Source organism: Sodiomyces alcalophilus (assembly GCF_042370955.1).
Source record: "Sodiomyces alcalophilus JCM 7366 unplaced genomic scaffold ACRALscaffold_6, whole genome shotgun sequence".
Lineage (NCBI taxonomy): Eukaryota > Fungi > Ascomycota > Sordariomycetes > Glomerellales > Plectosphaerellaceae > Sodiomyces > Sodiomyces alcalophilus.
The window spans coordinates 43,115-64,912 of NW_027263537.1; the positions used below are offsets into that span (position 1 = coordinate 43,115).

The 21,798-nt window shown below is 50.5% G+C and overlaps 10 protein-coding genes across 11 annotated transcripts; 6 read left to right on the forward strand and 4 right to left on the reverse strand.

The window, feature by feature from the left end:
• Positions 1-2,546: 2,546 nt before the first annotated feature.
• On the forward strand, positions 2,547-3,554 carry ACRALDRAFT_2109641 (uncharacterized protein; the record flags this gene model as incomplete). Its single annotated transcript, XM_071023429.1, has 1 exon — positions 2,547-3,554. One exon carries the CDS (start codon positions 2,547-2,549, stop codon positions 3,552-3,554), a length of 1,008 nt encoding a protein of 335 aa, XP_070872888.1.
• Positions 3,555-3,878: 324 nt separating this feature from the next.
• On the reverse strand, positions 3,879-4,300 carry ACRALDRAFT_1032954 (uncharacterized protein; the record flags this gene model as incomplete). The annotated part of the gene is made up of 2 exons (XM_071014933.1): positions 3,879-4,136; positions 4,220-4,300. 2 exons carry the CDS (start codon positions 4,298-4,300, stop codon positions 3,879-3,881), a joined length of 339 nt encoding a protein of 112 aa, XP_070872889.1.
• Positions 4,301-4,660: 360 nt separating this feature from the next.
• On the forward strand, positions 4,661-5,086 carry ACRALDRAFT_2110029 (uncharacterized protein; the record flags this gene model as incomplete). The annotated part of the gene is made up of 1 exon (XM_071023454.1): positions 4,661-5,086. One exon carries the CDS (start codon positions 4,661-4,663, stop codon positions 5,084-5,086), a length of 426 nt encoding a protein of 141 aa, XP_070872890.1.
• Positions 5,087-5,398: 312 nt separating this feature from the next.
• ACRALDRAFT_2109994 (uncharacterized protein) lies at positions 5,399-7,129 on the reverse strand (the record flags this gene model as incomplete). Its single annotated transcript, XM_071023451.1, has 6 exons — positions 5,399-5,547; positions 5,602-5,963; positions 6,017-6,260; positions 6,337-6,772; positions 6,833-6,913; positions 6,980-7,129. 6 exons carry the CDS (start codon positions 7,127-7,129, stop codon positions 5,399-5,401), a joined length of 1,422 nt encoding a protein of 473 aa, XP_070872891.1.
• Positions 7,130-7,269: 140 nt separating this feature from the next.
• Positions 7,270-11,540, forward strand: ACRALDRAFT_209354 (uncharacterized protein; the record flags this gene model as incomplete). 2 transcript variants are annotated; one of them, XM_071022629.1, is made up of 12 exons in its annotated part: positions 7,270-7,366; positions 7,443-7,564; positions 7,600-7,758; positions 7,823-7,913; positions 7,961-7,973; positions 8,011-8,818; positions 8,851-8,984; positions 9,022-9,062; positions 9,109-9,130; positions 9,217-11,339; positions 11,375-11,463; positions 11,520-11,540. In XM_071022629.1, the coding sequence occupies 12 exons, from the start codon at positions 7,270-7,272 to the stop codon at positions 11,538-11,540; spliced, it is 3,720 nt and encodes a 1,239-aa protein (XP_070872892.1). The 2 variants fall into 2 exon arrangements, with proteins under 2 accessions (XP_070872892.1, XP_070872893.1); XM_071022630.1 differs by lacking the exons at positions 7,270-7,366; positions 7,443-7,564; positions 7,600-7,758; ... (5 more) ...; positions 9,109-9,130; positions 11,520-11,540 and having other exon boundaries at positions 9,305-11,413.
• Positions 11,541-11,609: 69 nt separating this feature from the next.
• ACRALDRAFT_2108039 (uncharacterized protein) lies at positions 11,610-12,611 on the reverse strand (the record flags this gene model as incomplete). Its single annotated transcript, XM_071023360.1, has 2 exons — positions 11,610-12,338; positions 12,393-12,611. The coding sequence occupies 2 exons, from the start codon at positions 12,609-12,611 to the stop codon at positions 11,610-11,612; spliced, it is 948 nt and encodes a 315-aa protein (XP_070872894.1).
• An 823-nt stretch (positions 12,612-13,434) lies between these two features.
• ACRALDRAFT_1069820 (uncharacterized protein) lies at positions 13,435-14,521 on the forward strand (the record flags this gene model as incomplete). The annotated part of the gene is made up of 2 exons (XM_071017706.1): positions 13,435-13,637; positions 13,726-14,521. The coding sequence occupies 2 exons, from the start codon at positions 13,435-13,437 to the stop codon at positions 14,519-14,521; spliced, it is 999 nt and encodes a 332-aa protein (XP_070872895.1).
• Positions 14,522-14,896: 375 nt separating this feature from the next.
• Positions 14,897-16,515, reverse strand: ACRALDRAFT_2028417 (uncharacterized protein; the record flags this gene model as incomplete). Its single annotated transcript, XM_071020528.1, has 4 exons — positions 14,897-15,857; positions 15,928-15,976; positions 16,206-16,392; positions 16,486-16,515. 4 exons carry the CDS (start codon positions 16,513-16,515, stop codon positions 14,897-14,899), a joined length of 1,227 nt encoding a protein of 408 aa, XP_070872896.1.
• A 396-nt stretch (positions 16,516-16,911) lies between these two features.
• ACRALDRAFT_1093138 (mitochondrial 37S ribosomal protein uS9m) lies at positions 16,912-18,703 on the forward strand. The gene is made up of 2 exons (XM_071019663.1): positions 16,912-17,846; positions 17,931-18,703. The coding sequence occupies exons 1-2, from the start codon at positions 16,982-16,984 to the stop codon at positions 18,020-18,022; spliced, it is 957 nt and encodes a 318-aa protein (XP_070872897.1). The 5' UTR covers positions 16,912-16,981; the 3' UTR covers positions 18,023-18,703.
• Positions 18,704-19,365: 662 nt separating this feature from the next.
• ACRALDRAFT_209361 (uncharacterized protein) lies at positions 19,366-20,868 on the forward strand (the record flags this gene model as incomplete). The annotated part of the gene is made up of 13 exons (XM_071022633.1): positions 19,366-19,385; positions 19,420-19,464; positions 19,528-19,771; positions 19,807-19,812; positions 19,889-19,914; positions 19,955-20,080; positions 20,138-20,157; positions 20,228-20,289; positions 20,325-20,377; positions 20,423-20,505; positions 20,548-20,588; positions 20,696-20,716; positions 20,791-20,868. 13 exons carry the CDS (start codon positions 19,366-19,368, stop codon positions 20,866-20,868), a joined length of 825 nt encoding a protein of 274 aa, XP_070872898.1.
• Between the last annotated feature and the right edge of the window lie 930 nt (positions 20,869-21,798).

The following is a 21,798-nucleotide window of genomic DNA, read 5'->3' on the forward strand; positions in this document are numbered from 1 at the left end:
GGCCGTTAAGTATCCTAAGATTATATCGCTTTATATTCTAGTTATCGGTTTCTTTATTCTCTTAGTTCTTTTTCCCGGGTTACTAATATTGTATCTTTTCTTACCTCCTAGGTATCCCGGCGTTATTATTATTACTCTCTAGATCCCTTATTCTAATAGTCTCTAAGGAAGTGTCCCTAGTTACCGTATCTAAAATAGAAGATACGGTCCGTGTTCTAGGGAAAAGCTTATCCCGTTCTTATCTTCGATAATAATACTAGAGTATTTAGGTTAAATAATCTCCCCGTAGGCTATTATACTAAGAGCCCCTTTAACTTATATACTAGGGCTTCTAAAACCTTTTCTTATATTTCTCTAAGTTTTTTTAGGACTTCCTAGCTCGATATCTTATTCTTAGCTTCCTCGGCCTCTTTATCTAATAATTCCGATATATTATAGTACCCTCTTAAGACCCTTATAATTAAGTATTTAACTTCCTTAAATATAACTATCTCCCTAAGCGTCCTATTATATATTTTTCCTTTTACGTTTAATTTATTTTCTACGCGGTCTTATAAATAGGAGTCGATCTTATTATTTATTATTTATTTATAAAAACGGCGGATAAATAAGTATCGGATTTCCGGCGATATTAATCTAGTATTTAGCCTAATCGCCCTTTTTATATAATCCTTTAACTATTCTCCGGACTTCCGCCCGAAATTTAAAGCCTTAATTACCGCCTATCCGTCGTGGTCTAACTTCTTATTACTAAACTCCTCCTCGAACTTTTTCTTAGCCACCGTCTAAGTGCTTCTATCTTTAATATCTATTAATAACCACTAGGATTTCGCCCTCCTAACTAGATTAATACGTATTAGGCGTAATTTATAGCGATATCGAATATCCTTACTTAAATAATCTACGCACGTATCCACTATATCCTTAATATCGTATAGGAATTCCGAAGTAAGGTACGCGTATCCTATACCGCTGAATTTAGAAACTATATTTCCTAATATACCCGGGAGACTATTTATAGTACTAAATCGGAAACTTAGGACCTATAGAATACTTTATACGAATATTCTTTTACCTAGGGTCCGTGTCTCGCTATTTAATATAAGTAATCTAGTAAGTAACTAAACGTATAGGGGTTCTTTTAATAAAGATAATATAGATAAGGATAATAGTAAAATTAGTAGGGGCGTTAGTTATCTCTAAGTAAAAAAGTCGAGTACGAATAGGTTAGTTTAATATTCGCTTAAGTAAACACACTTTATTATATAGGATTTTATATCTATATCGGGGGATACGTAAGTCTTTCTAAATACTCCCGAGGATAAGTACTTCCCGCTTCTACTCCTAGATATCCAGGGAAATAGTGTTCTAAGAATAGGCAGAAAATATATATATTATTTCGATAATCTTTTAGAATCCTTTTCTTTTTATCTTATCCTTTTTTTTAGTATATTATTATTATTTTTTCTTTTTCTCCCCCTCTTTTCGGAAGAATAGCGACCTTTTTTTACTTCTTTATATTTTATCCGTGTTACCTACCAGGGAAGTTTTCTTACCATACACGTTATTACTTTCCCCTCTCCCGAGGATTTAACTTTCTACGCCTCGATTAGTGGCTTCTCTTTCTATATATCCTTTTTACCTATCCGAGTCTTTCCGCTATATTATATATATATTTAAGGTATCTTTTCCCGTGTATATTATTCTTATATATATAACTTTTTCCGGGGATTCCACGGGATTATAATATTATATTCTTCGTTTATTAGTCTTTTCTTTCCTTATCTATCGGTTCTTATCTTATATCGTTATTTTCTTTCGGAATTATATCGTTGTTATATCCGCTCTTTATTCTATAATTCAGGTCGCTCTCCTTTACTCTTCTTTGGTTTCGTTTCTTCGTTCTATTAATTCGCCTCGCGTATCGCGAGTAACTTACGCTTTATATTCTTATATCTATACTCTTTAGTCGGTTCGTATTATAGGCGTCGTCGCCCTTAATATTAGTGATGTTTTTCTATATTATACTATTAACTCGAAGCTTAAGGTTTTCGTTTCGTTTCTTTCGAATAGTAAATAAAAAAAACGATCTCTCGCTTATCTAAATAAAGTAACGAAAGGATAGAGCTTAACCAGAATAGAATAGTTAAACCCTTATACTAACCACTATTTAAGATAATCGTCTACTTTAGTAATAGATTTATTAGTTAATTAAGGAAAAACTAACTAGGCTACGCTAACCGCGTAATTCCTATACCTTAAGTGGCCTACCTAGGGTAGGTCACGTGACCTACCCAACAGTACCCGATACACTGTGGCAAAAATTCCGACGGATTCTTGAATCCACCACCACCAACCGTATTGCTGATGTCATTTATACTGTATTGTCCTGCAGAGTAATTAGTAATCCATAAACTGAAAAGAATGGGTGATCTTAAACTCGTCACGCGAGGATACCGCGCACCGCTCATAATTCTCAGCTATTATTGCGACTCCAGCTTTCTGACTTCCCCGACTTCCAGAAGGCCATCCGACTTCGCGCCACCATGACAAAAGCCGATCCCGGTTCGCTCAAAGCGCTCAACTCGCGCATGAAGGCCAAGGGCTTGCAACGGTTGCGTTGGTACTGCCAAATATGTGCCAAGCAGTGCCGTTGCGAGAATTCGTTCAAGCAGCACTGCCTGAGCGAGTCGCATACCCGACAGATGCTCATCGTAGGCGAAGACCCGAAGAAGTATATTGAAGAATTCAGCAACAAATTTCAACGTGACTTTATCCAGCTGTTGCGGACGAGTCACGGTGAAAAACAAGTCCACATCAATCAGTTTTATCAGACATTTATCGCGGACAAGGAGCACACCCATATGAACGCCACCAAATGGTCCAGTCTGACAGAATTTGCTAAATTCCTTGGTCAGGAAGGCATCTGCAGGGTCGAGGAGAACGAGAAGGGAATACACGTCGCATGGATCGACAAGTCTCCTGAGGCGCTTCGGAGGCAAGAAGCGCTGAGACGTAAAGAGGCGCAGGACAGAGGCAACGAAGAGGTTGAACAAATGCTTATCCGAGAACAGATCAACAGAGCACGAAAAGCAGAACAAGCAAGGGGGGTCAAGGCAAAAGAGGAGGAGAAGGACCGCGCGTTGAAGAGGCAAGATGGGGACAAAATCACGCTTTCCTTTGGCCCAAAGACCACCACTCCCGCAATTTCGAGTGCCAGCTCATCCAAAGGGCCAGAAGACCGAGAACAGCCACCACCGGATGCAGCGGACAAGTCGCACAGCGCTTCCAACAAACCCGGACTTAATGGAGGCATATCCCTGAAGGCGGTGACCAAACCGCAGACCAAAAACGTGTTTGCGACGGCCAAAAAGAATGCGCTAGCTAGCGGAGGCGGTACACAGAAGGGCGCCAGGGCCTTTGAGGTGCCGAGGAAAATGAGCGAGGCCGAGAGAATAATGAAGGCCGAAATGGAGAGCATGGAGAGGAAGCGGGCAAGACAGACATCTGGTTCAGAGCCAGCCTCCTGGAAGAAGCAGAGGACTGATCGCTAAGTGCGCTCCTTGGCTTTGTAACGTAACATTCAAGGTCACGGTGTGTGTTTTTTGGAGACGACAGTGTCAAGAGAGCATTGTTGTAAAATATAGATACCATTTTTGCAAAGAATCCTACGAACTCCTTGTTATTGCGCCTTGTCCTTACGACGCCTTCGCTGTGTACACGGGGCCCAATACCCTGATGAAACCAAAATGCAACAGAATCGACACGAAATCGTAGTCTCCTTCATGCTCCCTCTTCCTGTTCGCTACCATCTCTCCTGCACAGGGTTAGTATGCGTGGTGGTCATAGGTAGGTTGGAAAGGCGACTTGAACACTGCTTACGGGATATATCTCACGCCCGATTCCTCTTCAAGGGCAATACGTATCTCGTCCGGCAACTGCCCAGACACCTTCGTCGCATACACGCCCCTAACATAACCGTCTAGACGTTGCCATTTTGCAACCCATGATCGCGATGGGTCGACAAGCGTGATCAGGCCTTCGAATACCTGAGAGGTACAGCTATCGATTTGATCGGGTGAGCCTGCTAGGTGGAGAAACTCTTCGCAATTAGGGCAACCTTCGTCTCGGAAACGCTAGAACGCGATGAATCGGTCAGTGGTCATGTCCGATGTTTCAAGCTTGGAAGGGGGCAAGGGAGCTAGTTCGTCGTCCATACTGCAGTGGTCATGACAATGGAGCAAACCATGCAAGCGCGGAGGAAGCGCTGCTGATTGGGTGCAGCGTAGTTATCGGCCATAATGTGCAATGAAGCTCGCCTGAGGCTGTGCGTCCGCGGGTGCTGATGCAGACTGGCGGGGGATATGGATAGATGGAATCACAAGATCGACTTTAAACTTGTTTATAATATGGAAATTATGAAGCCCGTTCCCAGCAGGGAGTCGCTGTCGGTCTGGAATTCGGTATTCTTACCTAAAGGTACCTAATATAGCGGCTGTCTTCAAGATGCGGTTATCGATAACAGCCAATAGGGCCTACTATAGGTACCTAAGTACTAATACCTCATCATGTCAAAAGAAAAGCGCCCACCAAAGGCGGAGACATCCTCAACTCCTCTTCACCCACATCCTCTATAACAAGGAAATTTGGCCAATTCATGATGTCCACACAAACTCAGGACCAGACACCAAAACTTCATTTTGAGTCAAAATCTCACGAACTTCTTTCCTGCACGGCCAAGTCGCCCACCTTCTCCTATGTGCACCTCGAAGTGGTCAGGAGTAGCCAGGGACATGCAATGGTGATAGAAACCGACAAACTGCAGATCCGATCTTACTGTACCTCTGCACTCCAGCAGTTCTTGGGTGCGACGGGTGTCGCGATCCCCATCGACATCCTTAAGGTTCACGGCAACGAGTGCTGGCTGCGAACACCGCGAGAAGACTTGGCCGCTTTCTCTGCCGCCATAACCGCCTGGCCTGGAACCCGCGGTGGAGGTGCGCAGTCGATGTTGAGGATACGTCAATGCTCAGACTGGCTGGGAAGCATGGTTGGCGCCGAAGGCCAGGAGAAACTCTGGGGTTAGGCTATCACCGGCCTGGTGCAATGCGCAGAATGCTCATGTCGTCATGATTCGCTACAGTTGGGTATGACCTTGTACGAAACTCCATTGTTATGCCCACATGCCATGAATTGTAGCAGACGTATGCCTCCTGTATGCTCCGAAAAATGCCTTTCGCGACAATAGCCAAACTGCACATTTCCACTCCAACCCATCCATTGTCACTGTGTCGACCCGTCGTCATGGCCCGAGCTCTACATGAGAGACGACATCAGAGAGCTTTGAGCATACGCCTGGAGAAAGGTTAGCAGGATGTTTCGATGGAAATCGAGTGGCTCAGGGGCCCGGAAGCTGTGTTACCATTGGCCGAACATCGGGATGAGGGACAGCGTCGAACTGCTCAAAATGCAGTTTATAGTCAGGGCCGATGTTGATGTATGCGCCCTTGTTCTCGGTGGAATCGCAATATTTGGGAGCCGAGAAAACTGCGCAAGTTAGCATCAGACTAAAGAGCCACATAGTGGTGAGAGAAAGTTTACCTGTGATACAACGCCCATCATGCTGGACCTCGTAACCATCCATACGGACCTCGTGGCTTCGAATGATGGCTTCCAGTCCATTGTTCTCACAAAACCTCTTGGTGACGTCTGGTCCGAATTGCATGCCGACCCCACGCTTGCTGGGCCCACGGCCAGGCTCCTCCTGGGGGTCGGTCCAGAGCATCTCCATCATGAGCCCGGATTGCCCAGGCTGGCGCTGCTGGTGCCTGTCGAGTTTCCGAATGTCGTCTAATGTAACCTTGTCGTCTGAAAACAACCCTCCATGGAGGACGAAGAATTTGGATCCAATTAGTGTCGCCAAGGGCAAAGCCGAAAAGCTCTCAGAAAACAGTTTGAACACCCTGGGTTCAGTTAGCATGATTTTCATATTACATCAATGGGCGGAAACCAGTACCTCTCGTTGTACTTAGCCTTGCACTCTCCCTCGAAGCCATACACACGATTCATATCATCCGTCTCATGATTGCCGCGGTTCATGAAGAATCCCTTTGGCCGGAGCCACTTATTAGCATAGAGCAGCAATGCAATCTCGGTAGACCATGAACCACGATCGACGAAGTCTCCGTTGAAGAGATACCAGTGCTTGTCGCTCGGTTTGCCATTGAGGCGAAATAATTCCATGAGATCGAAATATTGGCCTGGGAAGAAAAAAGAAAAGAGGGACGTTAGTTGGTAAGCTGCGAATTTCGTCAGACCGTATCCCGTGTAACGTACCATGTGTATCACCGCATACAGTGAGCTTCACATCATCGGGGATGTCCACCTCCACCATTGTCGGCTCATTATACACCAATTCCTTGACAGCAAGAAGAATCTGGAAGACGTATTTCTTGTGTATTTTCTTCCCGTTTTTAAACCTTTCCATCATATCGTCAATGAATTCCTGTGTCATGTCCTTATCCAACCGCACACCATCATAGTCGGGCTCGACCACGATGGCGTCCACGTCTAAGCCCTCTGCAGCCGACGGCTCATCGCCGACTTCGATGGCAGCAAAGAAATCGAGCTTCCGAACAATTTTTCTACACTCGTCGAGTTTAAGTTTTGCATCCCTGTTGTTCGGGTCGATCTTGATGCACTCCTTGAAATCCACAAGCGCATCCTTGGGTCGGAGAATCGCTGTATGGGCCAGGCCACGCCGAAAGTAGGCCTGAGGAGCATCGGTCAGTACAATCCAAGACGCTCGGTAGCAAGCCCGAAGTCAACATACCTTGACCATCCCAGGATTTAACTCGAGCGCCTTATTGCAATCAGCGATAGCGTAGCCGTAAGCTTCAGACTTGATGTGGGCCTGCGCCGTCACGGAGCCGTATTAGTCACGAGAGAACAAGGAGAACACCAAGACGCTGAGACAAACCTGCGCTCGATTGGTGAAGTATGTTGGCTCCTTGTCATTGAGGTCTATCGCTTTCGTATAGAATTCAATCGCCGTGGGCCAGTCATGATCGGCGAAAGCCTTGTTCCCTTGGTTCTTGAGCGCCGTCGCCTGCTCCTCTGGGGAGGCCATTTTCGGATGTGTTTCCGCTTGAGTCGGCTGTAAAAATTAGGTCGGATGGCGCAGACGCCAGAAAGAAAAAGGAAAAGAAGAAAGAAAACCGTATCGTGGATTGCGCTCAAGAGCTAGGGTATTGCTAAAGAGTACGGAAAATGCAAGGAAGGGAGCAGAATGTCATAGTAAATCCCCTCGGCGCCGGTCGAGATAACTCCGACAGCGGGGGCGGTTTGGCCACCGATAAGAACAACGGTTTAGGTTTATCAAAGGACCCCCCACATTGCATAGGTACCTGCTTACCTTGATAAGTTGTTGAAACGCCACCCAGATCTTGGAGCAAATACCAGCAAACCAACACCAACCCAGGCAAACCACGGGTTTTTTTTTTTCCAGATCTTCCTGCGAGTGTACGAAGCTCCAACGCAGTTCTTCCGTATCCAGGTCCTCGCAGTCCTTCGTTCCTGGTGACTTCACAGCATATCTAGGCTCGTTTTGAGTGCACCGGGAATTGGCACGATGGATCGAGAACCAGCGCCATCACAATCCACGTCACTGGTGCGGAAACGAACCACAACCGATTTGATACCAACACCACCACCCCCAAAGAAAATAAAGCGCCCCAAGACGGTTATAGACGAAGATGTGTACACAGACGCCTTATCAAAGATAATCGCCCGAGACTTTTTCCCTGGACTGTTGGAACACGAGACGAAACAAGAGTACCTTGATGCGCTGGAATCAAAAGACTCGGCATGGATCGCGAGCGCTGGCCAGAGGTTGCAGCGCGTGCTCGTACCTGGTCGGCGCCTTAGCACACCAAGTGTTAGCTTTGATGACGGCCGACAGACACCTTCCGCTCGTGGAGCCGATACGCCTATGACAGTCCAATCATCGAGAGCGGACGAACCCAAGGTCGCAGTAGATACGAATATGAGCCTTGCCAACTTCCAAGCCAAATATACCAGTGAGGACAATGAAAGCTTTTATAAGCTCATGGACAAACAAAATCAGAAGAAAGCTGAGAAGTATGCCTGGATCTGGAGAGGCAACAAACTCCCGTCGAAGCAGATGATTAAGCAGGCGGAGGTCGAAGCGAGTCTTGCGGCACGGGGGCGTCTCGTCGACGACGGCTTCAACAAAATGGACAGGCTGGCTATCAAGGATGTGAGTGAAAGGCCGGCAAGACCTGACACATGGGACGCGAACCCGATCAACAGTTTGATGTTTGGGCCCGGGGGGGTCGAGGATGAGTCAGGGAGCCCGGCGCAGGTGGCACAAGCGCAATCGAGGATGGAGCCGAAGTCCATCAATTACCAGAACACGAGAATGCCAGAACCACAAATTGTCAACAGGCCGCCGTCACCGACGCTTTCCGCTGTCAGAGATGCCATCAGCGGAAGGCCACGGACGGACGATCGAAGTTCTAATGCCGCCGGGGGCAGCGAGACACCGCGAGTGAACGGCTATGCCTTTGTTGATGACGAAGAGGACGAAGAAGGTCCCCCAGCCTCTTCCCCGGTTATCGATCTTGGCCCAGGTGACTCAACGCCGAATCCTTTCAAGCTCCAGGACCAACGGAAAAGGGAAAGTCTGCACCATCGACTTGTCGAGCGCGCTGCCCGGATGAAACGAGAGTCGGTGAAGAATGGGCTGACAGGGAAGACGGACAGGACGCCAGTTCCCAAGTTCCCTTCCAGCCCGAGGGTCATGGGAGGTCTAACACCTGCTGCACAGAGATTATGGGGAAAGATTGGAAGTCCGCGGCAAGGGAGTTTGTCGGAGTCTGCAGTGAAGAGGACGCCCCTAAGGGCAAGAGGGTCGCTTCTCAAGAGTGTTACCAGGAAGAGCGATTTGGCCGATTGATTTTTTTGTTTGCGCTACCTACCTAAATTCACGATACCCATGAGGAATTCAGAGCGTCATTCTGTGCATGTTGCGCTTTTCTTTAGTGCCCACGTATGATGCCTCTGCTCGAAACGCTGCTTGTTGCACAGACATTTGTCTACCTAGTGTAGCGTGCTGTGGATAAATGCATTTTTGATAACCGCAAATTCCCTTTTAATTTAATATATGTCATAGCTCCTGCGCCATGCACTAACGAGCTACCGGTTCTACTTCGTACGTCTCGCAAAAAGTCAAACAAGACAGCAATCGAGATGTCAAAAAGTTGAGAGCAGTCTGCTTCTTCCAATGAGGTTTGCCGACTTCGCCATTGACTTGGCGGCGGTCGTGAGCGCATCCCGGTCCGTTGCTGCCAAGCATATCGCGTTGCGCAGCCGCCAGCTCAATAGTCTCAGCAAGACGTCCAGTTTTGCCGCGAGCTTCAGAACCGGCCAAAGCAACATATCACCTTCTTCCTTCCCCTCTGCCCGAGACTCGAACACCGCGGGTCCCGCCGTCACCAGGGTCGTAGCAAAACAGCCAGCGGCAACGCAATCACCCGTGACACACGTCCCTACCTCTTCATCGGCCCAAGCACTCAACTCACAACATGAATCTCAGAATCAGCCGGATGCGGGCTCCATCTTGTCGGGGCTAAGAGAGACAACCCCGTCAGGGCCCCAATGGTCCGAAGTATCTTCCCTGGGCCTCAAGTCCGAGCATGGGGCGGCTTCCCAGGCGAGCTCGCCAGAAGATATGGATTCTGTGCCTCCAGGGGTGGACGTTGGCATCTTCCACACCAAACGAGGTGCCAACCTGCTCGGAAATCTAAGGAAGCGAGAAAAGACCAAGCCTGTCGGCCTGCACGAGTTTGTCTCGCATCCTAATACCCAGCCATCAGGCCCTATGGCAACAGCATCATCTGCGCTCTCACAAAATGTGCCGAGAGACAACCAGGAACCGGTACGCAGTGTCGCTACTGCCGGTATTACGGCATCGGCTGGGGCTTCGACGGACACTAATGAAGGCCGAGGGGCGACTGCTTCTCCCCGAGCTACGCTTACCACGCCGCCTGCGAGACCAAAACCAGCTTATGTGCTGAGGGAATCCAAGGTCCCGGCTTCCCGCATTGGCCGTCTCTGGAACTATGGGGGACTTGTGGCTGGTATGATGGGAGGTGCGATCAGCGAGAGCGTTGGAAGGGCGCTCGGCGGGCAGGGTCAAGGATCTGTGATGCTCAGCGCGGGGAACATGGAACGGCTGGTTTCCAAGCTATCGCAGATGCGAGGGGCTGCACTGAAGATGGGCCAGATGTTAAGCTTTCAAGACTCCAAGATGCTTCCGGGACCGATCCAGGAGGTGATGCAACGAGTGCAAGACCGGGCAGACTACATGCCTTCTTGGCAGCGAGACAAAGTACTGGTGGCCAACCTTGGGCCTCAATGGCGCGACTTGTTTGACGAATTCGAAGACAAGCCCATCGCTGCAGCATCCATTGGCCAGGTTCACCGGGCGGTGCTCAAAGAAGGCGCCAAAAGGGTCGCTGTCAAGATCCAGTTCCCAGGGGTGGCGGATTCCATCAACTCCGATCTGGATAACCTTTCCATTCTGCTTACGGCCACCAAGCTGCTTCCAAAGGGTCTTTACCTGAACAAAACAATCGACAATGCACGGCTCGAGTTGGGTTGGGAATGCGACTACGAGAGGGAAGCAAGCTGCCTCGAACGCTACCGCCAGCTTCTTGCTGATGAGGAAGGCACATTCGTTGTGCCTGGGATTTACCCGCAAGCGTGTGGCAAGCAGGTTCTCACCATGGATTTCATGGACGGCGTCGGTGTGACTCGCGTAGAATCTTTCACGCAAGAGCAAAGGGATTGGATCGGCACCCAGATCCTGCGCCTATGCCTCCGCGAGATCACCGAGTTCCGGTTCATGCAGACCGATCCCAACTGGACCAACTTCCTCTATAATGAGCACACGAACAAACTCGAGCTTCTGGACTTCGGCGCGTCTCGCGAGTATCCGGAAAACTTCATCGCCCAATATGTCCAACTCCTAACTGCGGCCTCGCGATCAGATCGGGAGGCCGTCCGCGAGCTCTCTCAAAGTTTGGGTTACCTCACCGGACACGAGAGCGCGATCATGGTCGACGCACACGTGGACTCGGTGATGACCCTGGCGGAACCTTTCCTGATGTCCGCCCCGGAGGTATACGATTTCAAAGACCAGACCATAACCGAGCGGGTCAAGTCGCTGATTCCAGTGATGCTACGCGAGAGGCTCGCGCCGCCACCGGAGGAGACGTACAGCTTGCATCGAAAGCTAAGCGGTGCATTTCTGCTATGTGCAAGACTAGGAAGTCGTGTCAGGTGCCGCGAGATGTTCGAGAACAGTCTGAAGAGCATGGGGCCTTCATAACAAGGAGGCTCGCGTGGGGCAGCCACATTGCCACGCTGTATTATCATCATGTAACATCGTGTATCACCACTATTTTCGCTACCGTATAATAGACCATTGTAGATAGAAGCAGCCCCATCCCATTTAGGCTCGATTATGTGTAGCCAGGACCTTTTGCGCGGTTTACACATGCACGCACAGCGCCCAGTAGTCCAACTCATCCACGTCTTCTCTGTATCTGGTCCAGTTCTTTCTTCTCCTTCCCGACGACCTTCTTCCTCTTCCTCTCGATGACGCGGTCGACCTGCTTCTTCTTCATCCCCTTGAACTGTTCCACCAGCAGCCTCTTTTTTTGCTCCGACTTCTTGAGATAGAAGGGTTTCTTCCCCTGCTTGACGAGCTCTTTCTCCTGCTGGCGGTGCTCCTCCAAGATGCGGCGTTGCTCGTCCTTGCGATGCGCCGCCTTCTTCCGGTTCTCCATTGACATGAGCAGTCGTTGCATCTTCTCTTTTTCCGCTGGGTTCTTGGTTTTCTTGATCTCGGCTCGCAGCGCCGCCATCTCGCTATCGCGGTACTCGTCCAGAAAAGCATAAGCCTTCCTCGCCTTGGCTTCGTCAAAACCCGCTCCACCGCCGCCGACGAGAGGGTCGAAGCGCGGGTCGCGGGCCTCCAATTTGTGCACAGCGATAACCTCGCGCTTGCGTGAGACGGGACGTTTGGATGACACCTCCATAGGCGCGTGCTTGGAAGAGCGCTTGGCCGGTCCACTAGTTTTGGTTGCCTCGTCCGAGTCGGATTGATCGTCGCGCTCATCATCTCTTGTCTCTGAAGCAGCTTCCCTCCGGCGCTTTCTGGGTGGTGGCATGGACGCTTGAGCTTTGGCCAAGGCGCCGAAGGAGATGGAGGATAGACTCGTCTTGATTCGTGCAGGTGAAGGACTGTCGGACTAAAAGAGTGGTTAGGGAAGATGGGTAGGTACACCAACCCAGAAGAACGTTACCTCTAAAGCATCCTCCTCAACGTCATCATCCTCGTCATCATCGACACCCTCCCCCTCTAGATCATTATCCGACAGGTCTGGCTCGCTAATATCGCTCTGCTCATCGGTATGGTCGGTGAGGTTATCGTCGAGCTCTTCGTCCGGCACCTCTTCGCGTCGAGGTCGAACACGGCGCTCAAGTCCGGCCAAAGGCAATTTCCTCTTTTGTAATTTGGACATGTTCGGGAACTCGTTGAAATGACGAAGCGAGGCAGCAGGTAAGAGTGATGTAAGGACGGGATTTTAAAATTCTTCGGAGTATAATGGATGTATTTGGCAAAGGCATGACCGACTTGTACCTAGGTATTCAGCGTTGGATATCCGGTAAAGAAAGAACTCGGAACGTCTTCAAGTTTAGTGACCAGGGCCCGCTCCCCCAACAAAGCGGGCCACATGACTGGACAATTATGACTATTCCTACAGTACCTCTGTACTTATCTAGAGCGGCGCGGGATAACTCTGTACCTATCTGGGACAAACTGTAGGTATCCAGGGCACTCCCAAGTGATAATTACCTCCTATCATGTTGTACCTACCTAACATAAAACACCAGCACATATTCGTACACCAACCCCGTAAGGTCGCCTGTTGCCCGACGTCGCCTGCAAGATCTTGCCCATAAAATATAAACGCAGAAACGGGACTGATACGCCTGGGTCCCAGAACCGTCACCGGTTTACAATACCAGGACCTGAGTTTCCAGGAGCTTATACTGGCCACTTTTGTCGCATCTCCGCCTTGGTTCTTCTTTGCGAGAAAACTCATGGCCTCGCGCCTCAACAGAGTCCTAGTCGGAGCTCTGTTTTCTCAATCCTCAACACCAGCCGCACACACTGCTCAGAGGGTAAAGCAGGTGCTTTCTGTTTCTCGCCTCTTGTCTCGCACAGTTACACGGGGAAGGAGCGCCTCTTACTCAACCGCAAAAACATCCGCAAACTCCAACCGCTTGCCAACGTCCCATCCCAATCTTCTTGATAGCAGAACCATATATAGAACCGCCAAGATGAACAGCAACAACCCTTTCCCATTCAATATACCTTTCCCCCTCCAGTCGTCCGCCGAGCTCGCCGGATTTCAACCTCATCAGACCCGCGATTCCCTCTCGGCTACAATATCTTCGACGGCAAGCTTCTACCCTGGTACTTCAATACCAGCGTCCTTACCTGTTCTGGACTGGTTTTCACCTTCCAATGAACCATCATCTATGTACGATCCCACTCCGGCCTAGGTTCCATTTCTGCATTCCCTTTAACCAACCGCTACTCTCGTGACCGCCGACTTACCATGCTTACAGAAGAGGAAGCATGGACGCTAAAAAGGCCACCAAGCTCACCAAGCCCACCAAGCGCAAAGGCCATAAGAAACAGGGGCAAATACCACAGGCGGAGCGCAGTGAAATCGTGGCTCCATCACACAAATCGGGTGGCGTCCCAGAGCCTGCCCGCGCCTACCTCGAACAGTCCGCCCTGCCGCCCTCACTTCTACCTCGTCCGCGGGCTATCCTCGTGGTAATGGACCTCAACGGCACACTCCTCTTCCGTCCGGATCGTCGTCGATCGCAGAATTTCATTGAACGCCCGTTTGCACGGGATTTCATGATGTACGCAATCGACACCTTCAAAGTCGCTGTTTGGTCATCTGCCCGGCCCCAAAACGTGATCACCATGTGCACCCAGCTTCTTGGTGGCGCTGACTCGGCCCATCTCAAGCGCCTTGTTGCCGTCTGGGGCCGCGACAAGTTCGGCCTCTGCCCGGCGGACTACAGTCAGCGCGTCCAGTGCTACAAGCGCCTTGAGCGCCTCTGGGCCGACCCGGCCGTGCAAGCGTCTCATCCGGAAGCTGCCACGGGTGGCGCCTGGGACCGGAGTAATACCGTCCTAGTTGACGATTCGCTTGAAAAGGCGCGCTCCGAACCGTGGAACCTCTTGCGCATACCCGAGTTTTCCGGCGGAGAGGAGGCATTGCATGTGCTCCCGCAAGTACACGACTACCTCAACTTGCTATGCTACCAGGCCGACATCAGTCGGTACATGCGCATGTATCCGTTCCAACTCCGACATGATTACACCCTCGATTCACAATCTACTTGATATCGGCGGATGTGATGGGCCACATGGGAACCATCCTCGGTAATAAGAGGAAGTGTGCGTTGGGAAGGCTGGGTAGTAACGGAGCACGTCCCATCCGTTTACACGGATCACTGTACACTACACTTTGAACTATGGCTTGCTCAGCCTTGGTCACTTCATATCATGATAACGTGACACAACCGTTCGTTATGGACTTTGTATTTACGGATAGCAAGAATTTATATCTTGGTTTTGGCATCAAGGCCTTGTTTACAGGAAACTTGGGGGTCATGAGAACCACTTCCGTGCGTGTATGAGTTGCCCTTTCGTAACCTCGTAAACTTTTTGCCGTAATCCATCATCATTGCACGTCACACCCGTCCATGTTTTTTTTTTCTACTTAATCACCTTGCCAGCGGCAGGGGGATACTCCTTGCCGTTAACAACCAGCGGCTTCTCAGCAATGAACTGGTCTTCGACATATTGCCTATCTTCGGGCTTTGTGGGGTCGAGCTTGGTGAATTCGTAGCTCTCGTAATCGGGAGCAACGTCGTAGACAGGGATGTAGTCTTGACCGCGGAGGACGGTAGCACCCTCAATGATCGAGTCGTTGTTCTCGCCATAAACAGAGGCACAGCCAAACACGTACTTGCGGGAAGCTTCAAGACGAGCGTTGAGGCCGCCGATGAGGTTGTTCGACATGAAAGTCATGGTGAGCTCATCGTTGTACTTGTACCTGATCTTCCAGATCGAGTACTCCTCCCAGTTCATGTTCTCCCAGAACCACTTCATGGCAGTAGGAGTGTCGAGGTTGGAGTACTGGCGTTTCCACTCATCGAGGGAAACGGAAGGCCTGGGGAGGTCCTCCAGCGGATGCTTGTACTTGGGCTTGGGGGCGGCCTCGGCATCAGCAGCAGGGGCAGCAGGGGCAGGCTTGGGCGCCTCAGCCTTGGGAGCCTCGGGCTTCTTGGGTGCGACGTTGGTCAGCTTGGGCTGGTCAAGATACTGCTGCTCGCCGACGACAGCAGTCCAGATGTCCTGGTGGACGATAGTGTTGAACCACCGGTAGGTGTTGGGGTTCTGTTGACGCCACTCCTTGCCGAAGTAGAACTCGAAGCCGCGGCTGAGGATGCTAGCGGCAAACAGGTCGGCAAGGGTGATACGCTCGCCAACGAGGTAGGTGTTGCGGAGGAGGTGCTCTTCGACAACAGAGATCGCCTTCAGGGCAACCTTGAGAGACTCCTCGACACTCTTCTTGTTGTATGGGTCAAGACCCAGGAGAGGACGGTACCAGCCAGCGAGGGGCGGGAGGACCTCGGAGTTAACGAAAGACATCCATCTCAGGATAGAAGCATAACTGTGGGAAAGGCGGGGTTGGTTAGCTTGGCATCTTCTAGCACTCATCAGGGAATCAGACTAGCACATACTCCTGCTTCGTCTTGCCGAGAAGGGTGGTCTTCTCGTTCTGGGAAGTGACTAATGAAGGGTGTCAGTTCAGATGTCAAGAAACTGATTGAAAGATGAAAATTGAGCAAAGCAAAAAGAATATCAGAAAGTAGAATCCTATCCACACAGTTTGGTTCGGACAGGGATAACTGTAAAAATTGAAAATCTATCTCATCATGTAGGAAGAGCAGGAACGGTGAGGTAACACGGCAAAAACTCTGATTGGTTCGCCAAGTGCAGAGATATTCGGAAGACGTACAGTAGATGGCGAGAGCGATGCACTCGGAAAGGGCGAATCCATCCTCGCCGATGAAAGCCGGGACCTTTCCAAGCGGGTTGGCTTTGAGGTGCTCGGCGGTCGGGTTGTTGGTATCAGCCTCGACGAACTCGACGTCCAGGCCGTTGGCCTTCGCAACCACGAGGAGCGCGGTGGTGCGGGGATTGCCCTAAGGGAGTGGAAGTAATGTGAGCCATTTGACGTCTACTGAATTGACGCGACGCTTCTGGCTTCGCAGCCATGATAGAGGAAGGATTGTTACCTGTTTGGCGAAGAGCTTTCCGAAAGTCATGTTGGGCCAAGTTTACGACCTGTCGGGAGGATGGAAGAAAGGAGTTGAAGAGGGGTAAGAGGCAAGCTCGATATTGTGTGGAAGGGAATGAACGAGAAAGGTTTATATTTCCCCTCCCCCTCCCCTCCACCTCCACCTCCACCTCAATTTTTTAGAATGTTTACTTGGGTGACTTTTTTTTCTTTGCTTCCGGCTGCGGAACCAAATTTATGGGTCCCGCTCTAGCCCCACCGTCTCCTACTCTGGCCAACCAATGGATGTCGACTAATTACGTGATCAATTGGGCTTTCGGGGTGGACCGGACCCTCCAGGATAACATGTGGCTGTGGTGGCGTAGGTAGTAGCTCATTTCTATTTGCCCAGCTCCACAACTGGATTTGAGGATTTTGGGTTCGTGTCGTATTGAAAACTCACGACAGACCAGTTGAGACGACATCAACAACTGTTGCCGGAGCGTCGATGCACCATGTCAACACTACGCCACGGCCTTCAGAAACTAGGCTGTCTACGCCAACTGGCGAAGCCGGGTCTGCAGCAGACACAATGGCTACCTAGGGCGCCGTGCAGAGCCAGCACGAAGGGCTTGACAACAAGCGCAAGAAAACAACAACCGCAGCCCGAAACTGGACCCGAGGATGTCACGACTGGATCCCTTATTGCCGCTCCCCCGAAGAAGCCCTTTGAAGGCGTTACCCACGTTCGGCCCATGCCCGTGTCGCCATCCTACTTCTCTCGCGAGCCCCATTTCATCGACTCGATCGTCCGGCTCAACACGCTCCTCCACCGATATCAAAACCTCCCGGTAGTGTCACCGGACCAGGTGCCGAGGCAGCTTTGGAAGACGCTGGAAGGCTACCGCGTGTATAGCGGAGAACCTGTCAAGGCGTTGCAGTACAGCCAGGCCTTGTCCATCGTCAAACGACTGCATCAGATCGACCCCAAGCTGATGCCGGCCGAGGTGAAGGACGCACTCGTCGATTTCAAGAGAGACATTGATCCCTTCTCCAATGTCCCCAAGGCCATTCCCATTGACAGATTTGGGCGCGCATTGGGCGTGGGGCGGCGTAAGACGTCCACGGCGCGGGCCTGGGTGGTCGAGGGCACCGGTGAGGTGCAGGTCAACGGCAAGGCGCTCAGCGAGGCCTTTGGTCGTATCCACGACCGCGAGAGCGCTGTTTGGGCGCTCCGCAGTACCCAGCGGATGGATAAATATAATGTCTGGGCACTTGTTGAAGGGGGTGGCACTACGGGTCAGGCCGAGGCTCTCACCTTGGCCATCGCCAAGGGTATGCTGGCGCACGAGCCGGCACTCAAGCCGATTCTCAGGCAGGGTGAGTTCAAGAATCCGAAGCTGGTTTTTGTTCCCCTTTTTCTTGTCTTCCTTTAACAATCACTAACCGTGAAATCGTTCGTAGCCGGCTGTATCACTCGCGATCCAAGAGCAGTGGAAAGAAAGAAGCACGGTCACCTCAAGGCTCGGAAGATGCCGGCCTGGGTCAAGCGGTAGAGAGGAGGAGCACATAAATACAACACCGTCGGTGGACAGTGTGTCTGTCTTCAGAATGGAGATATCACCAGACGAACCAGGGAGAAGGGGGCCCCTGTTCTTCCGCCCATCGAACTGTACAATCACGCGTTTGTAATATTAGGTACTGCGAAAAGCGCACCCGCAGAACATGTCAATTTGTTGGAAATGGATACCGTGCATGCTCTAGAGGTTCTGAAAGGGAATGACATCATATCGTGAAGGGTAGCGAGGATGGTGGGCGACCGAACATCGCCAGCTGGACACGAATATTCTCGATCCGGGTTTGAATAGGAAGTGACGGCGTCTATGGTCATGCAGAAGGCTTTAGGAACTGGAGTGACAAGTTGACTTGAGGGTCGTTGTACGTCAGGAAGTTTGTCCCCGGCGCTCACAAGCAAGTCAGGCTATTCTTAGGGCCTGAGGTGGGCAGAAGAAAAGAGTAACCCTGCGTGGGAGAGCGAAGGCTAACATGGCAAGAGCGCAAGGGTAGAAAGGTGGCTCCCATGGCCACCAACTCTCGGGTGCCTTTAAGCCAAGTACCTTACCTACGATTAGACCTCGCAGGGGCGGGGATTGGCGGATTTAGTAACTCACGAGAGCAAGGCTTTGGTCAGGGGAGCTCAACAGACGTATGGTCCAAAGAACCGCACAATATGATCCCTCATCCCCATCATCTGCCTGCGTCATATGCCTGTGTTGGAGCAGCTCGCTGTTATGTCATGGGCGCAGGGATCCCCGACAACGATAACGACTCTACGGGGTAACAAGGGCAACGGCGGAACGTGCCTAGGTACTTCAGATCACCAGAATTCGGATACCCCGCGAATTCGCATTTACAGGATATTTATTGTTCGGGCCACTAGGACGCCCATCCTTCCCTGGGCAGGTAACTGACTGCGTGCTACATCATTGCCTCTGACTTGTCAGCTAATACTGCAAGCCCTTCCCTTCACCATACCGTAATCAATGGAGGAGCGGTTGATAAGACCCAGACCGAAAAGTGTATATACTGTTGATCATTTCCAGACCCAACTTCTCCATCACTTCATGCCGTGCGCCACTGAAATGATCATAAGACAACTCGTTTTGATGGTTTTGTCGAGATGGATATACAGCACCTGTCCACTGGGTGCAGCACTCATGAATACATATACTGTGTCCCATGGCGATGCCATTCCTCACCTGAATTTGTCTATATCATATCCGACCACAGGCGAGGAAGATGCAAATTGGAGCAGCATAATAAGCTTCTTCATGATACCTATTTTAAGAGAAGCTGTATAGCTGTCCAAGGGTCTTGACTCCGCTCTGGCTGATTCACGATGATTGGCTGGCACCTTCTGTTGGTATCCTGGTTGGTAGTCGCAGGCCCCAAGCGGGATCTCCGATGAAGCAAAGACCAGCCAAAAGGCTAGCAAAGCGTGTCAGGGCTTGACGTTAAAAGGAGATTGGCAGCGTGAAACTCTTCATCACAGGACACGTAGATGCTATGGAAATGCACATTGTCGAGGGGCTTCCGAGCCAGGTATCCAGACGTGCAAGTCCTTTTATACGACTCACGACGGGCTCGGGAACTTGAAGCTTTATTCCCCAAACTTTTCTTCTAATCAGCTACTCCCTCGTTTCGCCTCCAGAATGTCAAGACCAGCTATATGCGCTCTCATGGCTAATACATACATACCTCACATCCTGACAGCTATTGTCTTCGCAGGCCATTATGGGCGGGCCGTTCTTACGGATAGGATGTGAAGTTGATGTTTAAGTCACAAGTGACAGCACATATGATACTAGGTAGGTGTGGTACTTTTAAGATGCTGGGCGTCTATGTCATTGTTTCATTTGTAGCCCAAGTACTATTTCTTCCAGGCCATGTATGCGGGCTCATTTCCTTTACATGCAGTTGCCTCACAGTAGGCACAGAATGCGGCCTTGGAGGGAAATTTGTGATGTACAGGGACCCCCAATGAAGCGAGTCAAGAACAAGGCTTCGTACCGAAACGTACTCGGGATCCTCAAAGCGTCGGCGACGACAGTTGAGTTCTGCTAAGTAGGTACATAGTGTGTATAACGTACAGGTAAGCACACACCCTTCAGGGACACCGCACACCAATCCGGTTCGAGATAATTAGTGGTGGGGAGTGGTGTCTCAGAATTGTACGTTGTACGAAATCAGTCCCAATCCAGTCTCTTGGAGCTCCCGCACTTTCATTTCCCCTATTTCATTCCCACTTCTTTGTAATTACAAGGTACGATGTATTATAGCCGATGTACGTGTACGAAGTACACTACCGTGATCCTGCTTCGTACGACCAAGTCGCGAGCATCATCAACCAAGTTGCAATGACATTATTACTTATGTACACTGTCGCAGCTAAAAAGGCGCTGGCCCGTGACGGGGAGACTCGTCTTTTCCCACTTGAATGAATGCTCTTCGTCGCATCGAAGCGCCAACTTTTCTTCCCGTCTCTTAAGAGCTCAGAAAAGATTGACGTCCGGGCATGCAGGGCCAGCTCTAGTCTACAAAGCGCATGTATATATGTCGCGAGTGACAGCCACACAAGTCGGCTGAAATCCTTCTAGAACTGGCAGGGTCCCTATATTTACTTCTACCTCCGTCTCAACCTCGGAGCATAATCCGTGGTTGTGCCCAAGAAGGCAGTGGAGGTGGGGCAGGTTGGTACCTTGCGTTAGCGTCTTCGTGGAGAAACTGCAACGGCTAAGCAGGGTGGTTATTTTCAGCAGGACAGGTCAAGGCGCTTTTCCCTCTTCCACCACCGTATTATACACTGAGACCAACTGATCTGGTCGCTCCCATGGCACGCTAGGGTTCCAGGATCAAAGCATAAGGTGCCTAACGTAGAGGGGAAAGGCGAACGTCGGTAGGTAGACTGGATTCGACCCCTTGGAATCCAAAGGTGAATGAGAAAGAAAATCCGGTTCGGAGGGGGGGAAAAAAAAAGGCGGGAATTTAGCTCGAGTACGGAGTCGCCGTTCCTGTGATCATCTCCCAATGAACGCCCGAATGTTCCTGAAGCCCCACGTATCCGGAATCGGTAATATCCTTGGTACGGAGTAACTCGTGGTGATTGGTGCCTGAGGTGAAGTCTTAAGGTACCACGAAGTGATTACATGTAGGTACGACAGTACGCCCCGATTATACAGAGACCAAGCCTGTAATTACACTATTTCATGGCTCTTGCAGGACGTCTCTCCCCCCCTGCTCGGACTTCGAACTCGATCCCCAAGAATTTTCTCGCCCTGTCCTGTCCCTTCCCCCCTCCCTCGCTTGGGAACATGTCTTTCTGCTCGGCATTTGGATCTTCGACGTACATTCGTACATTCGTCATTAGGTTCGTCAGACCACGCTAGCTATCCCCTTAATATATGGTACTAGCAGCTACATTTTAAGTACACCCCGGGGCCCCTTTCTTTTTCCACGCAATTTGTCCCAGGACTCTGGATGAAGGATGCATTATTACGAGAACTTGGTAATGTAATAACCGCCTGCACCTTTATGTACATACTCTGCTCAAGTTGACACCCGAAAAAAAAAATCCTCGTCATTCTTAGCTATCGCATCGCCTTTCCGTCTTCCCCTCCTTCGCCTGATCTGCTGAAGAAATAGGTGTGTGTGCTTGACCCGAACTAGAGTCCAACAAGCTGGGCGCTGGACGCTGGCGCTGGACGACGACAGCGCGATCCAGATCCATAACTTGCAGCCGTGCGGGCGGTGTCTCGAGACAAGAGTCGCCCTG

Bases quoted from the DNA above. Each gene is read 5' to 3' on its own strand.
- ACRALDRAFT_1093138 (XM_071019663.1), top strand. From the start codon at position 16,982: ATGTCAACACTACGCCACGGCCTTCAGAAACTAGGCTGTCTACGCCAA. The intron at 17,847-17,930 runs GTGAGTTCAAGA...AATCGTTCGTAG, and splicing joins CAAGCCGATTCTCAGGCAGG to CCGGCTGTATCACTCGCGAT.